General features: G+C 42.0%; 1 protein-coding gene across 4 annotated transcripts in view; it reads right to left on the bottom strand.

The window, feature by feature from the left end:
• The window catches only part of KHDRBS2 (KH RNA binding domain containing, signal transduction associated 2), a 358444-nt gene that overhangs the window by 260408 nt on the left and 83745 nt on the right, over positions 1–14291 (bottom strand). For all 4 annotated transcript variants that reach the window (XR_011336927.1, XR_011336928.1, XR_011336926.1 and 1 more), the window contains exon 2: positions 6884–7011. Coding sequence is in view for 1 of the 4 variants with exons in the window: in XM_069851484.1 (XP_069707585.1) it covers positions 6884–7011 (128 nt within the window). In the remaining 3 variants the exon portion in view is untranslated. The remainder of the gene's footprint in view (positions 1–6883; positions 7012–14291) is intronic.

The raw sequence follows: 14291 nt of genomic DNA, 5'->3' as shown, positions 1-14291 counted from the left end.
AAGCCTTTCATAGGGAACTAAGGAAAAGTGATCATGCATCTTTTTCAGTCTTTTTCCTTAGTAATCTCTGATGTCAATTACAGAATGCTTTGGGTTGGAAGGAACCTTTACAGGTCATCTAGTCAACAATAGTTGACTTTAACTCAATTTAGAAGAGGTGGTTATTTCAAAGAAAAGTAAGATCTTTCAAGTTTGGAGAGAGCCAGGAGTTGGCTCGGACATGTTCAAACTAAGGCAAAGGCTATGCCATAATTCATGTTATAAAAGGTCCAAAGATCCACAGATAAGAAAGCTTTTGTCACCATAAACCCAATGGAAAAATGTCAAATCAGAGCTCACAGCTAACCACAAGACACAGATGTAGAGAAACAGCTTCCTTAGCGCTAATGATTAAAGAACTCCTAGTGTATTTAGGTACTGTTGAAACCTGAAATGTTTTGATGAGCAGTATTACCTCCTGCCTAACCATTAGGTCTATTGCAAAGGGATCAATGCAGTTGTAGCAAAAAAAACCTAGAAAGTAGTGAAAAACTGTAATTTGAATTTTGAAATATTTCTGCTAGTGTATTTGAAATAAAATCAGGAAGGAAAACATAGATTAATAGGAAATTTGGCATGAAGTTGAAATGAAATAGTAGGCAACTCAAAGATACTTTTTCTAATACCTGAGCAGCTTAATTAGGGCTTGATATTTCCTCACTGAATCATTTTTATCCAAGTACATTTTTGAGAGATTTTTCTGAACCTTAGGTACTAGACACTTTATGTAAATTTTCGGTAATAATTTTCTGTATATCACTGACTCCAGAAACCAGAGATTTAATGAAAGCATCAAATACTACTAGATTCCAGACTAAACAGAGAATAAAGAAAAAGGGGTTACCCCTATTATTCTTGGTGTTGTGTAGATCAGAGGTTATAGGCACATAATTACACTTGAATTGCAATTGAATATGGAAATTAAAATGGCATTAATTACAAAGGAATTTTGTGTCCCCTCATAACTTTATAAAATAAAAAGGGATAATTTGTTACACAGATGCGCATTTAGTTACTTCAGACCTTGTCTGAGTATAAATCTTTCAAGATCTATGAGAAAGCATTCTCTATTTAAACAACTATTCATGCCACCAAATTCAACGCAGTACACTTTAAGTTAATAATTTTCTGCCTTCCATTGTTCAGACTTCTCTTTATAGAATTCAGTTGAAAAAAAACACAACAAGCAAAATCTTCAAATGTAGTTCAGTATCAGTCTAAATTCTAGTATCTTTCCAGGTACAAAGGCTTTTTTTGTCTTATCCGGCAGAAAAAAAGTGCTGCTATGGCAGGTAAAAATCCCTATTAAGTAGTTAGATACTTAGTTCTGTTTCTTCTTATTAAAAATATTGGCAACTTTTTCCAGTCTCCTGAAAAATCTCCAGGAGTGAGTGACAGACCAAACTTTCTTTTTGTGTTATGCATCAACAAGGTCTTCATTTCATTACAGCAAAATATAAAATACATTTTGAAGTCCTGGCTACTCACTGAACTGATACCCCAGATCTCATTTTCCTTAGAAATTTTATATTTTCTTGTCCATCCATCTAATGGACATACCACTATATCTTTTTCTTCCTAGCTTACTTAAAAGGAAACTAAACACACAAATCATCTGGAGATGATTAATATGACAACAATTGCTCCGAAAGCAGAATAGCACCTACAGGTTTGTGACAAATAAAACATAAAAGGAGGATGTTAAATAAAAATTACCATATTCATTCTCTGAGCCCTAGGTTAAAGACAGAACAAGAATAGAAAAGTTCACTCTTCACAATGAATTCTTTAGCACCAGTGAGCGTGTATGAGTTGTTTGCTTGAAGTCATGGGTTTAAGAAGAATAAGAAGATATGAACAAATATTATTCAGCACTATGACTTTTTTTTTTTAGTTTTAATTGAATTTTTCCCTTCGTGCAGGGAAAAGGCTTTAATACATCACATCCACTGAAGATAGTGCCTCTCAGTTTGGAACTCCTATCATGGAAGCCCTCCAGAACAATCAACCTGCTTGTCATCTTTGTCACCTCTACCAGATCCTGTAGTTAGCAGGACATGCTTCCAGTATCTTACATTTCAACAGTTTTCATTATCTGACAAACCAGCAGAGGGAAATCGAAATATAATTCTGTACTTCAACTCTATGACTCTCTCCAGCATCAGAGCAAACTGTAATTAATTTCATTTAGTATAACACATATACAGTTATATTTATATAATAAATATCCTGTCCTCTTTTATTTATGGAAAAAACTATCTTTATTCAATAATCATATCATTAGAAAATTATTAAGCATAGTCTTTTGTTCAGAAGACATCATACTGATTTCTGTCCCTCACTGAAAAAAGGAGAGCTCATTATTTCCAGGTGTTATCACCTCCAAATTCACTGCACCTCCCCACCTTCAGCAACTGAGTAACTTAAAAAACGTCTTCTTTATTTAACTGTTGTTTGGAACTTTTCTAGAATGTGCAATGTCAACGTAAATAAGATTTGATAAAACTGGAAATTCTTTATCTTGAATGGGAACTGTCATACAGATAAACAACTCAACATTTTGGCTCTAAATTTGTCCATGTTATTTCATGTCCATTAAATTCAGACTAACTCATCTATTGATAGATCAGAAGGTAAAGAGATATCCAAAACCAGATTTAAGCAAGTAAGAATATCTAGAAGAATAAGTGGAAAGAAATCATTAAATCTATATATTTGAACTGACTTGGGTTCACTCAACTTGAACATGTAATAGTGGTTTTGAAAGTTAATGAGATAGTAACTAGAACCATGTAATTCATAGAATCATAGAATAACCAGGTTGGAAGAGACCCATCGCATCATCGAGTCCAACCATTCCTATCAAACACTAAACCATATCCCTCAGCACCTTGTCCACCCATCCCTTAAACACCTCCAGGGAAGGTGACTCAACCACCTCCCTGGGCAGCCTCTGCCAGTGCCCAATGACCCTTTCCGTGAAAAATTTTTTCCTAATGTCCAGCCTAAACCTCCCCTGGCGGAGCTTGAGGCCATTCCCTCTTGTCCTGTCCCCTGTCACTTGGGAGAAGAGGCCAGCACCCTCCTCTCTACAACCTCCTTTCAGGCTGTTGTAGAGAGCAATGAGGTCTCCCCTCAGCCTCCTCTTCTCCAGGCTAAACAACCCCAGCTCTCTCAGCTGTTCCTCAAAAGGCCTGTTCTCCAGCCTCTTCACCAGCTTTGTTGCTGTGAAGAGAAAATGCTTACTGAAAATCAAAAGCTTTCCATAAATATTTCATGACAATAAGTGAAGGTGTAAATTAGGCTTGTTTGGGTGTTTTGACCCTAAGCCCATACAGTAACTTAGAGTCTCTGAGAGTTAGATATTGGCATGCAAATGACAGAGTTGCCCATCAAGCCTCTAAACTGTGGCTTTTATTTTTCAGCAACAAGATCATTTCAGCATCTGTTTGCTTCTTTCTTCTTCTTCCTCTTTTTTTTTTTTTTAAATAACCCATTTTCCTCCCTTAATTGATGCATTTGAAATACAAAATTCAGCTGATACAGGGCAAAATCTTTAAGAATAAGCCCTAGGTATTTTCATGAAAGTTTTGAACTGAACAGCTACTAAAACAGAAAAAATGGAAATGTCAGTAACAATGAGTCATCTGAGTATTTTTGCTAGTTTGCCTGAGTTGGAATCACATATCATGAAAGTAAAAAAATGGCACTATGACACAGGAAAAAGGAACAACAGACACTGTTTCAGAAGAAATTTTGAGGGCATTAAAAACACCTGCTGCATAGAGGAGTGTGAGTGAATGAGATGTTTTTACTTGGGGTGCTGAGATTTAAAATAACTAATCTCAAGAAGGATCATTGCTTAAAGATCAAGTAACTCCCTTGCATATATTTTTAAATCTCTGTTTTACAGAAAAGGAGAGAGCCTATATCTTTAACAGAGTTGGCAATGATACCTGAAAATGTCAGCAAATAAAACTCTCTAGGTTTCATTTTGGAGTTTTAGAAAGTAAGCATCCTTTATCAAGCCTCGTCAACATGTGGGAATGATCTCCATCAATCATGTGCAACAAGACAAAGGCTGTTACAGAATACATTTCCCACTTACATGTGTATGTATAAATTTTCCCAGAAATCTTATGCATATTCTATTATGTTCCAAGGTCTAATTTTAATGTTATGAAACTTTGCAACAGCCAAAACTCTTGTGAATTTGAAGTTGGCTCCAGCTCTCTGCCTGACCTTTCCTTTTAGAAAAGTTAGGATTCTAAACACAGGTGATTACAAAAGAAGAGACAAGTGTTTAGGACAAATTATTCCTCACACAATATGTGAGGAACATATCAAGGAACAATGTCTAGAAAACACAGTTGTAAAGAAAGCCTCTATCAGAGAGACATTCTGTCTAACTTTCAAAAACCACAACTGCTGAGACAAAACGTAACTGCACTTTAGCTTAAATTGAAATATTCCACATATTGTATCGGTAACATAAGACAGCTGTTGCTCATCACAGCCCTCAATTTTATTTTCCTGTTGCCTGCACCAGGAATTTCAGAAATTAGACCACAGGCACTTGAGTTGAGACAATTTTATATTTATTTTGCAACTTCAAGAGCTGTTTAGCCACTAGAAATCTTTTGTGTTCAGTCAACTTTTGCTCAGATGTTAAAATGCTGTTTCTGACTTGAGAGCTGTCACTGAAGGGATCTACCCTCACTGCAGCTTAACCTACAAACCATAATATGCCTTTAGGCCAAGGGTTCCCTTGGAATAGTTTACACTTATACATGTAGTTAAAATAAGAGCAAATGTCTTGAAGGGTTAGTTGTTATTCCCACATAAAGAGTCTGTAAACCGTGTGAAGTTTGGGGGCTTTTTGGGGGTGTTTTTTGGTTTTTTTTTTCAATTTGTTAGAATTGTGTTCCAAAATATATTATTTTTGCACACTTTCTTCAGATCTGCAGAACCCTGCCCACCCAACACTGTTCAGAAAAGCTTATGAGCAAACAATGAATGAAAATATAAAATAATGTTCTTTCATATAGAAATGCCCCTCAAGTGAAATCATAGAGCAAATCTCTTAACTGTTCATAAATATAGGTCTGATCAACTGCTCTGATTAATGTATCTGATAATTATGTAAAACTACTGTGGGGTTTTTACCCAATTTCTATATTTTTTGTTATTTACAGAGCACTCTGAAGCAACTAACGCATACTGATTTTGACTCTCCTAATGTATACAATTCATCAAGAAAAGTTAAGATGCTAGACCACAGCAATCAGCAGTTTGATAAAAATAGCAATGCAATTCTTGAACAATTGTTACTAGAAGGCAGCAGGAAACCTGCAGTTCTGGGAGTAACTCCATGCTGAGCATAGAATACTGCTAACAAATCAATTACAGAAACTTTCCAAAAGTGTATTTTGCATTAATGAATAGGTATTTCATTTCCACCACACTGATTTTTTTCTGTTTCACTGCTCAAAACCTGTAGAAATGTTTAATATCTTTTACTAGTCATTAATATTACAAGCTCATTAAAGTAAATGAAGTTTAATTTAATCATAGTCAGGCCCTATATTGGATAGATTATTGCATTTGTCTTTTAAATAGTTTGTCTTTCATTCTACTATCTTCATCAAACAGTAGTCTGAATAATTATCACATCACCATTATAAAGTTACTGCACTATTACATTCTTATTAAGAACTTCAGGTCACCTATAGCATTTACACAAAATACCACAAATCTAGTCAAAGCACCTCAGGCTATGCAGGAAGAAAGTAATTCCCTATAGCACTGTGTGCATTTCTAAGGTCGTCACCATTTGGATGATTACATTATCCCAGTTTTATATTCACTAGTCAGGAGGTAAATGTCAGTTGGAATCATTGAATTCCAATTTTTTTACACCTTTCATTTTGTTTGATAGGCCTTTTACCCATTGTAACTTACTGCTCTTGCTGATGAAAGTATAAAGCAAAAAGCTGAGAGTGTAATCAAGGCTAACGGTGAAGCAAATACCATGTGATAATAAACCAGCAAGAAAAAATACTCCAAAGATAGAGATGTTTACCATTTGAATGTTAGCAGTTTGAATACTATAGGTACAACTGTTTATGTAAAATACAACACTGAAAACACACAAAAAAACCCAACAATCTCTCCTTTCACATAAAATAAAAACTAAAACTTCAGACAAGCAGTTTGAGGCTCTTTTGCCAAAAAAAAAAAAAAAAAGCTTTTCTGATCATAATATATAGTGGTGAGAAGAACAAAACATAATCTGAGGAAAGCATGTGGCAGAAAGACATCTGAATTTTATAAATAGGGACATATATTGTCAAAGCCATAGGTTACAGTAATCCTGCTACTTCATCTCAAACTTTTACACCAGAGAATATCCGCCAACTCCTACATGAAGAAGCTGCAGCATGCTTAAGTTGACTTTTCAGTTATTGAAATATTATTTCATTATTCTGCTATATATTTTTTTTTTGGGTCAACTGGTCTTTTGTTTTCTAGGAAGATGATACACATGAAAAAAACAACTATAAGAAAACACCTTAACAGTCTGCCTAAGGAGCAGCTACAAAACCTACCTGAAGTAAAAAACAAAAATTCTCATTCACTTCAGTAGCTTTTCTAAAAGCCCTCAAGACAGGCGTTAGAACATATTTGAATCTACCTGTTGTCTCATAAGAATTTAATTTCTAGTTGGTTTTTTTCTTAATATTGTGAAGCCTGCATACTGAGTCAATAAAAAATTGTTCAGTGTATTATTTTTCATCACTCTATTAAAATGACTAAGCAAGTGTTAGACTATACTTTATGGTACCTTTGGATATTGTTTGACAGGGATCAGAACTCTTTCCGACAGCTTTATGTTTTTGTTGCTGATAACATCAAGATATTTCTTTTCTTCATCTTCCTTCTTGCCTTCAGAACCCTGAAATTTTTCAATTTCTGTAAAATATTAAAAAAGAGAGCAATCAGTGACATGATATTTGTCATCCTGAGGAAATTTAAGCTTACACATTACCATGCAGACTGTGCACTGAACACCTGTGATGCTTGCACTCATGTGACAGGTACTGCTGTCTTCGAGGAAACCTGGACTTTCACCAGTGCTGAGAGGGAGAGGCGACAGCCCACAGGTCACACGCCTCAGCGTGTTCCTACCCAGCTGAAAAGGAAGCCAAATGACCTCTGTGGAAGCAGGAACACATGAGGCTTACAAGTCAGTCTAACAGTCTTCTAAAGGAGTATCACATCATCACATCACCACATATTTAACGAAGAATTTCTTCACCATGACAGTGGTGAGGCACCGGCCCAGGTTGCCCAGGGAAGTTGTGGCTGCCCCATCCCTGGAGGCGTTCAGGTTGGATGGGGGGGTTGGAACTGGGTGATATTTAAGGTCCCTTCCAAACCAAACCATTCTATGTTTCTCTCTTATTTTTTAAATGTAATCTTCCAGAATTAAGTCAGATTCTAATTGCAGTGGCTAACTTTCCAGTAAAAAAAACTGAAGAAACTTCTTGTTGTTACTGAGTTTCCAGTATTTCTGAAGTATTTAAAAGTTGTAAAAAATAAGAGAAGAAATACAGTTAAATTTTGCACAAAATGATTCTTCATTAAAGAAATGCAGTACATATATACAGTAATGATGGTATGTAGAACATTTGAAAGAATATACAAAAAAACACCTTAAAATATATTCAGGTTAAATAGTTTCGAGTTTCTTTTTCCCTAAAGCTCTATAAGCAACAGATAATAACTAATAATTGAATATATTACACTGTGAAGAACATTCAATACAGTGCCCAAGAACTTCCTCATATTACAGGTACTATTGAAAAAGTTGCATTTGCAGCAGTGTTATTACTGACAGCAAAGAAAATGGCAATATTTATAATGAGTTAATTATAACTGAATTATAGCTGAAGAGGGACAACGCTGGGTCTGAGAAGCAGGCTGTTTCAAGGCCTAGAATGCAAGCATGGAGAAAAGTAACACAGTGACAGGAATCTTTTAACACGTACAAGTTTCTTTGACTCACAACAAGCATAAGAAAATAAAATGTATGTAAAGTAACAAACCACCTCATGATTTGTTAATAAATGTTTATGCTGACTATTCTGGATGAAAGAAATTATTTAAAGCCTGCACCAGCAGATAGATCTGGAATGCCCCTGTTATAAGCTCTTTCAGAATCTCCTAGAGAACACAACTAAAAGAACTCAGAATGGATACATCTTTCCAAATTTAGGATTAAAAAGTTATTTTAATAATCACTAAAGGCATCAGGAGGGCAAGTTTTTTTTTTCATAAAATGCTTTAATATACTTGAAAAAGAATGTGTCATGTTGCATTCAGTGGGATTAAGCATGAGCTTACAAAGCAATATTCTGCAGTAAAATACGTAGTTCAGGCAGGTTTACTACATAGGAAGTATTTTTAAGATAGCTCCAACACAATTATACAAAGGTGTGTGTTATAGGGGTGCAGAGGGGAGGGACAACAGTAAACAAAACAGGGAAAATTGTTGCAAGTGCAGTAAATATTGGATTGAAATGAAGGAATGAATTTCTCAGATTCATTGTGAACACTTACTAAGCAAGGTAATTCTCTAAGGCAAGAGTGGAAAGCCTATCTATTTGTACATATATATTACACTACAATCATAAAAACATTAAGGCTTGAAAAGACCCTTTATATCATAAAGTCCAATGGTCAACCTTACACTCTCAAGTCCACCACAAAATCATGTCCCTAAGCACAATACATACCCATCTTTCAAACATCTCCATGGATGGTGACTCCATCACTTCTCTGGGTAGCTTATTCCAGTGCCTGACAATCCTTTTGGTGAAGAAACATTTCCTAACACCTACCGTAAACCTCCTCTGGCAACTTGAGGCCAATCCCTCTCATCCTATCATTTGTTACTTGGAAGAAGAGACCAACACTCATCACACTACAACCTCCTTTCAGGTAGCTGAAGGGAATGATGATGTCTCCTCCTCTTCTCCAGACTAAACAGTCCCAGTTCCCTCGACTGCTCCTCATTCAACTTGTGCTCCAGACCCTTCACAAGCTTCGTTGCTCTTCTCTGGACGCGCTCCAGCCTCTCAGTGCCCTTCTTGTACTGAGAGGTGCAAAACTGAACATAGCATTCGAGATGTAGCCTCACCAGTGCAGAGTACAGGGCATGATCACTTCTCTAGTCCTGATGGCCACACTATTTTTGATACAAGCCAGGATGCTGTTGGCCTTACAGAGAATCATAGAGTCACTAGGTTGGAAAAGACCCACAGAATCATTGAGTCCAACCATTCCTATCAATCACTAAACCATGCCCCTGAGCACCTCATCCACCCGTGCCTCAAACACCTCCAGGGAAGGTGACTCAACCACCTCCCTGGGCAGCCTGTTCCAGTAGTTATTCTCCTGAGGACAGGCTTAAGATACTTTTAAGTCTGTATGGTCAGTATGCAAGAGGGAAATGAACTAAAGCTTGTGACAAACCGCTGCCCTTCCAAACTTCCACCAGCCCCTGTGGCTCTCCCCTCCTGCTTCCCAGTCTTGTGCTTTCTTTTTGATTCAGAGTACATGAAAATTTTAGAACAAAAGTATCTCTTCTGAAGTTAATGAAATACTACTTCAGCTGCACTTTTCAGACATCATTGGTATGTGAACAAGAGTTTGTGGATTTACCAAGAATGAGACTACCTCTGAGACTTTCATTGGTTTCACTCGACTGTTTAACTCAATACAGCCCTCATGCACTTCTTTTGTGAGATAAACTATTTGTTCCCAAGGCTCAGGCTCCTGTGTTCTGAGTGAGGTTCCATTGTGACTTCACCAGATGGCCACTGTGGCCTCAGTGACATCAGTCTTCTTGGGGTGTAGGACAGCCCTCCAGGCCCACAGTGCTGCCCTTGGCCATCAGGGACAGACATCTGCAGGTGGGGGGATGAAAGACTCCCATCCCACAGGCTCCCTTTCAAGGTTACAGAGAGCATCTCCCGGACAGAAACTCCAGCACGGACCAGGGCACTAGCCTTGACCTGCCTTGGAGCAACAGTGAGGCGTTCCTGCCTTCCCTGGTCCTGCAAGCATCTGTCGCAGAGGTCGGTCACCACCCTGCCCTGAGAGCAGGAACACTCAAAGACGCCCCTGGCATCACTTGGCTGTCCCAGGATCATCCCTGCTGTTTGTGGCCGCACACGCACAGCCCTAAGGCACAGTGGGCAACTCTTTAGAAGGCGACTTCCACAGCTTTCCTGCTTCCTGCAGGTCGTGTCTCTAAGGCACATCACGAGCTTTGTATCCCTTTTGTTTGCAGTGTGAGACGGCACAGGAGGGCAAGCTGGCAGAAAACAGCACCTCCCCCCCTGCTCCCATCACCAGCGAGGAGCCCCAGGCCCCTCCACAGGAGGCACCTGAGGACCAGACCTGCCCAATCTGCTGCTGCACCATTAACGATGAAGCATCTGTGGGCTGGTGCAGACACACTTTCTGTTTTACCTGCATATTGGATTGGTCCCGCATAAGAGCTGTGTGCCCAATCTGCCAGTGGCCTTTCAGATACCTCTACCAGAAGGTGGGACCCAATGACTATGCCGTGTACCGCTTCGTGCAGTGCAGACCCACCAGCCACGTTCAAGCAAGGAGACCTCAGCGTCACGCTGCGAGAAGAAGACGGCATCATCCCTCAGGCCACCAACACCACCGCCCTGCCAGCAGAGACCAGGGCAGTGGCCGAGATGGGACCCCAGAGAGAACCCAAAGCAGGTCCCCAAGGACGCACCACAGTGGCCACAGTACGGCTCGAAGCCGGTCCCCAGGTAGTCACCACGAAGGCCACAGCGCGGCTAGAACAAGGACCCAAAGAAGACACCACGGTGGTCACAGCACATCTAGAAGCAGGTCCCCACAGAGGCTCCATGGTGGCCACAGCACATCTAGAAGCAGGTCCCCATTGAGGCACCATGGTGGCCACAGCGCGGCTAGAACAAGGACCCCAAGGAGACACCACGGTGGCCACAGCACATCTAGAAGCAGGTCCCCACGGAGGCACCATGGTGGCCACAGCACATCTAGAAGCAGGTCCCCAGGTAGGCACCACGGTGGCCACAGCGCAGCTCCACATGCCCCGCTCTACAACACCTCAAGCCGCAGGAGACGACAGCAGAGCCGGGCTCAGGACACTGCTCACGTCACTGGAGCTGAGGAAGGACAATCTCCAAGGCGTGGACGGAATGTCCCAGCCTCTTCTAGGAGGACCGAGCGTCGTGAACGGGGACACCGGCTTTCTACCAGGGAACAGCAGCCAACAAGGAGCCGATCCCGGCGCAGGTCCCGCAGCACTGGGCGCCAATCATGGCAGGAGCAGCCAAGGAGCAGGAATCGTAGCTAGGGGTGAGCTCTAAGCTCGAAACGACTCCCAGCTGATTCCAGGAGGAGTGAGCACCGTCAATGAGGACACTGGCTTCTCTCCAGGGAATAACAGGCAACAAGAAGCCAGTCCCAGCGCAGGTCCCACAGCACTGGGCATCAAACTCAGCAGGAGCAGTAAAGTAACAAGGGCTTGGCTGATCTCCAAGCCCTGAACAAGTATGTAAGGTAACAAACCACCTCATGATTTGTTAATAAATGTTTATGCTGACTATTCTGGATGAAAGAAATTATTTAAAGCCTGCACCAGCAGATAGATCTGGAATGCCACTGTTATAGGCTCTTTCAGAATCTCCTAGAGAACACAACTAAAAGAACTCAGAATGGATACATCTTTCCAAATTTAGGATTAAAAAGTTATTTTAATAATCACTAAAGGCATCAGGAGGGCAAGTTTATTTTTTTCATAAAATGCTTTAATATACTTGAAAAAGAATGTGTCATGTTGCATTCAGTGGGATTAAGCATGAGCTTACAAAGCAATATTCTGCAGTAAAATACGTAGTTCAGGCAGGTTTACTACATAGGAAGTATTTTTAAGATAGCTCCAACACAATTATACAAAGGTGTGTGTTATAGGGGTGCAGAGGGGAGGGACAACAGTAAACAAAACAGGGAAAATTGTTGCAAGTGCAGTAAATATTGGATTGAAATGAAGGAATGAATTTCTCAGATTCATTGTGAACACTTACTAAGCAAGGTAATTCTCTAAGGCAAGAGCGGAAAGTCTATCTATTTGTACACATATATTACACTACAATCATAAAAACATTAAGGCTTGAAAAGACCCTTTATATCATAAAGTCCAATGGTCAACCTTACACTCTCAAGTCCACCACAAAATCATGTCCCTAAGTGTGGGTAGCTAAGGCCCGGCGGTCGGAAGATCTCGCGATGTACGGAAAGGTAGGACCCCCTCCCGGGTAGCCAATTGCGTATTAGTTCATGATGTAAGCAGACGGAAGTGACGTCGTAAGCCCAGGCTATATAAGGCTGTGTTACGTATCAATAAACGCCATTTGCCGTCCACCACATTGGTGTCTGTGAGCTTATGGACCGAGTGACCTGGGTTTGGTCACCGTGCTGTTCCTGAACCAGATCGCCACGCCTCCGGAGGCAACGCCCCCCGAAGGCAACAAGTGGTGCCGAAACCCGGGAGCCGGGAAGGAGCTCCGGGAATCGGGAAGTCGCTTGGAATCGGGTGAACGACGGCCGGTGCGGCTGGACCAGCCCGGCGGGGAGTACGCTCCCGGACCCGCAAGGAAGATGGAAGCCCTTGTGAAGGTCGTATCACTATTATATGAGACAGATTGTAAGCCTAAAGATTTTATTCTCGCCATTGCGAGGCTTTTAGAGCTTGGGGTCATTGACCAGCCGGTGGATATTCTCCACCCCGAGGTGCGGGATAAATGCACCAAAGCGTTAGCCGAGGAGGCGATGTTCTCGGGTTGTGCAAAAAGCCTTAAGTCGTGGGGGAAAGTTGTAGAGGCCCTGCAGGAGGCCATGCAGGAGCAGGAGACCTGGGGGGCGGCAAGGGACTGTTTGTTGGCCACCCCGGGATTGGGGGTCGGGGCGGCCACGCGGACTCTGCACCCCCCACGTGGTGATGATTATGCAGAATCTAAACGTTTGCGAGAGGGTGATACGTCCCCTCAATCGTCAAACCCCGACCCGCTCACGGAGGGACAGAAACGAGCGGAATCCTTCTGGGGCGGGTTGGCCGAGGAGGCCAGGGGCGCCGCTGGAAAAGCGGAGCCCGAGGAAATCTCGGAGAAACCGCCACCTTATGCGCCCCAAGATGGCGCCGAGCGGGAAAGGGAAAGGCGGGGTGAGAACGCTCGCGGCGGGAACAAGGAGGTAGCGCTGGAATTGAATAGCGCGTGCAAGCGTGAGGGGGAGGAGAACATAAAAGAGAAGGGTGGTGCGCGCGAGGGGCGGAGAGCCAGTCAGCGTCCGTCTGCTCCGAGCAGCAGGCGGGGCGAGCCGGGGGGAGGGAGCGGCCCCACCCGCAAGGGAGGTGGGCGGGGCCGGGGCCCGACAAAAGGAGCTCGGGGCCCGGAAGTGACCGGTCAGTCGAGTTCTGACTCCGGCTCGGACACTAGTCGGGGCGGGGGGTCCACAACCGACTCGAGCTCAGAAGAGGAGGAAGTGGGGGTGCATAGAGTTGAAAGCCGACACATCCCCACTCGAATTAAAGAAAAGCCGAGAGGGGGACAAATCCCTCTCACGGATTGGAGAAAAATAAAGATAGCATGTGCCGATTGGGCCCCATCAGCCACGCTAGCATTCCCGGTTCGGGTCACAGACGGGGGACAGAGGGTCCACTCACCAATAAACCCTAAGGACATACAAGCAATTGTTAAAGCAATTGCAGATAAAGGACTTAATTCTGCCATGGTCTCCATCCTCATAGACAGCGTTTTCGGTGGAGATGATATGCTGCGCTTTGATATAAAACAAGCTTGCAGATTAATATTCGACGGGGCAGGGATGATTGTGTTCAAACAAGAATGGGAGGACAACTGCGTAAAGCAGCTGGCCCAAGTAGCTGGGGCAGATCACCCACTGCACGGCTCCAGCCTGCAGCGGCTCATGGGAACAGACCCTACAATGATCACCCCTCAGGCGCAAGCCCAGGGCCTACAGGCCCATGAAGTCACGGCAACTACCCGTGCGGCCAGAGAAGCCATTCGCACAGCTTCTAGAGTTATCGCCAAGCCATCACTATGGTCCACGATAAAACAAAGTGAAAGTGAGAGTTTCACACAATTTGTGGACCGTCT

This window comes from Phaenicophaeus curvirostris, chromosome 2, assembly GCF_032191515.1.
Source record: "Phaenicophaeus curvirostris isolate KB17595 chromosome 2, BPBGC_Pcur_1.0, whole genome shotgun sequence".
NCBI classification, from domain to species: Eukaryota; Metazoa; Chordata; class Aves; order Cuculiformes; family Cuculidae; genus Phaenicophaeus; species Phaenicophaeus curvirostris.
Note: the sequence above shows the minus strand (reverse complement) of the source record. Positions and strands in the feature narration are given on the sequence as shown.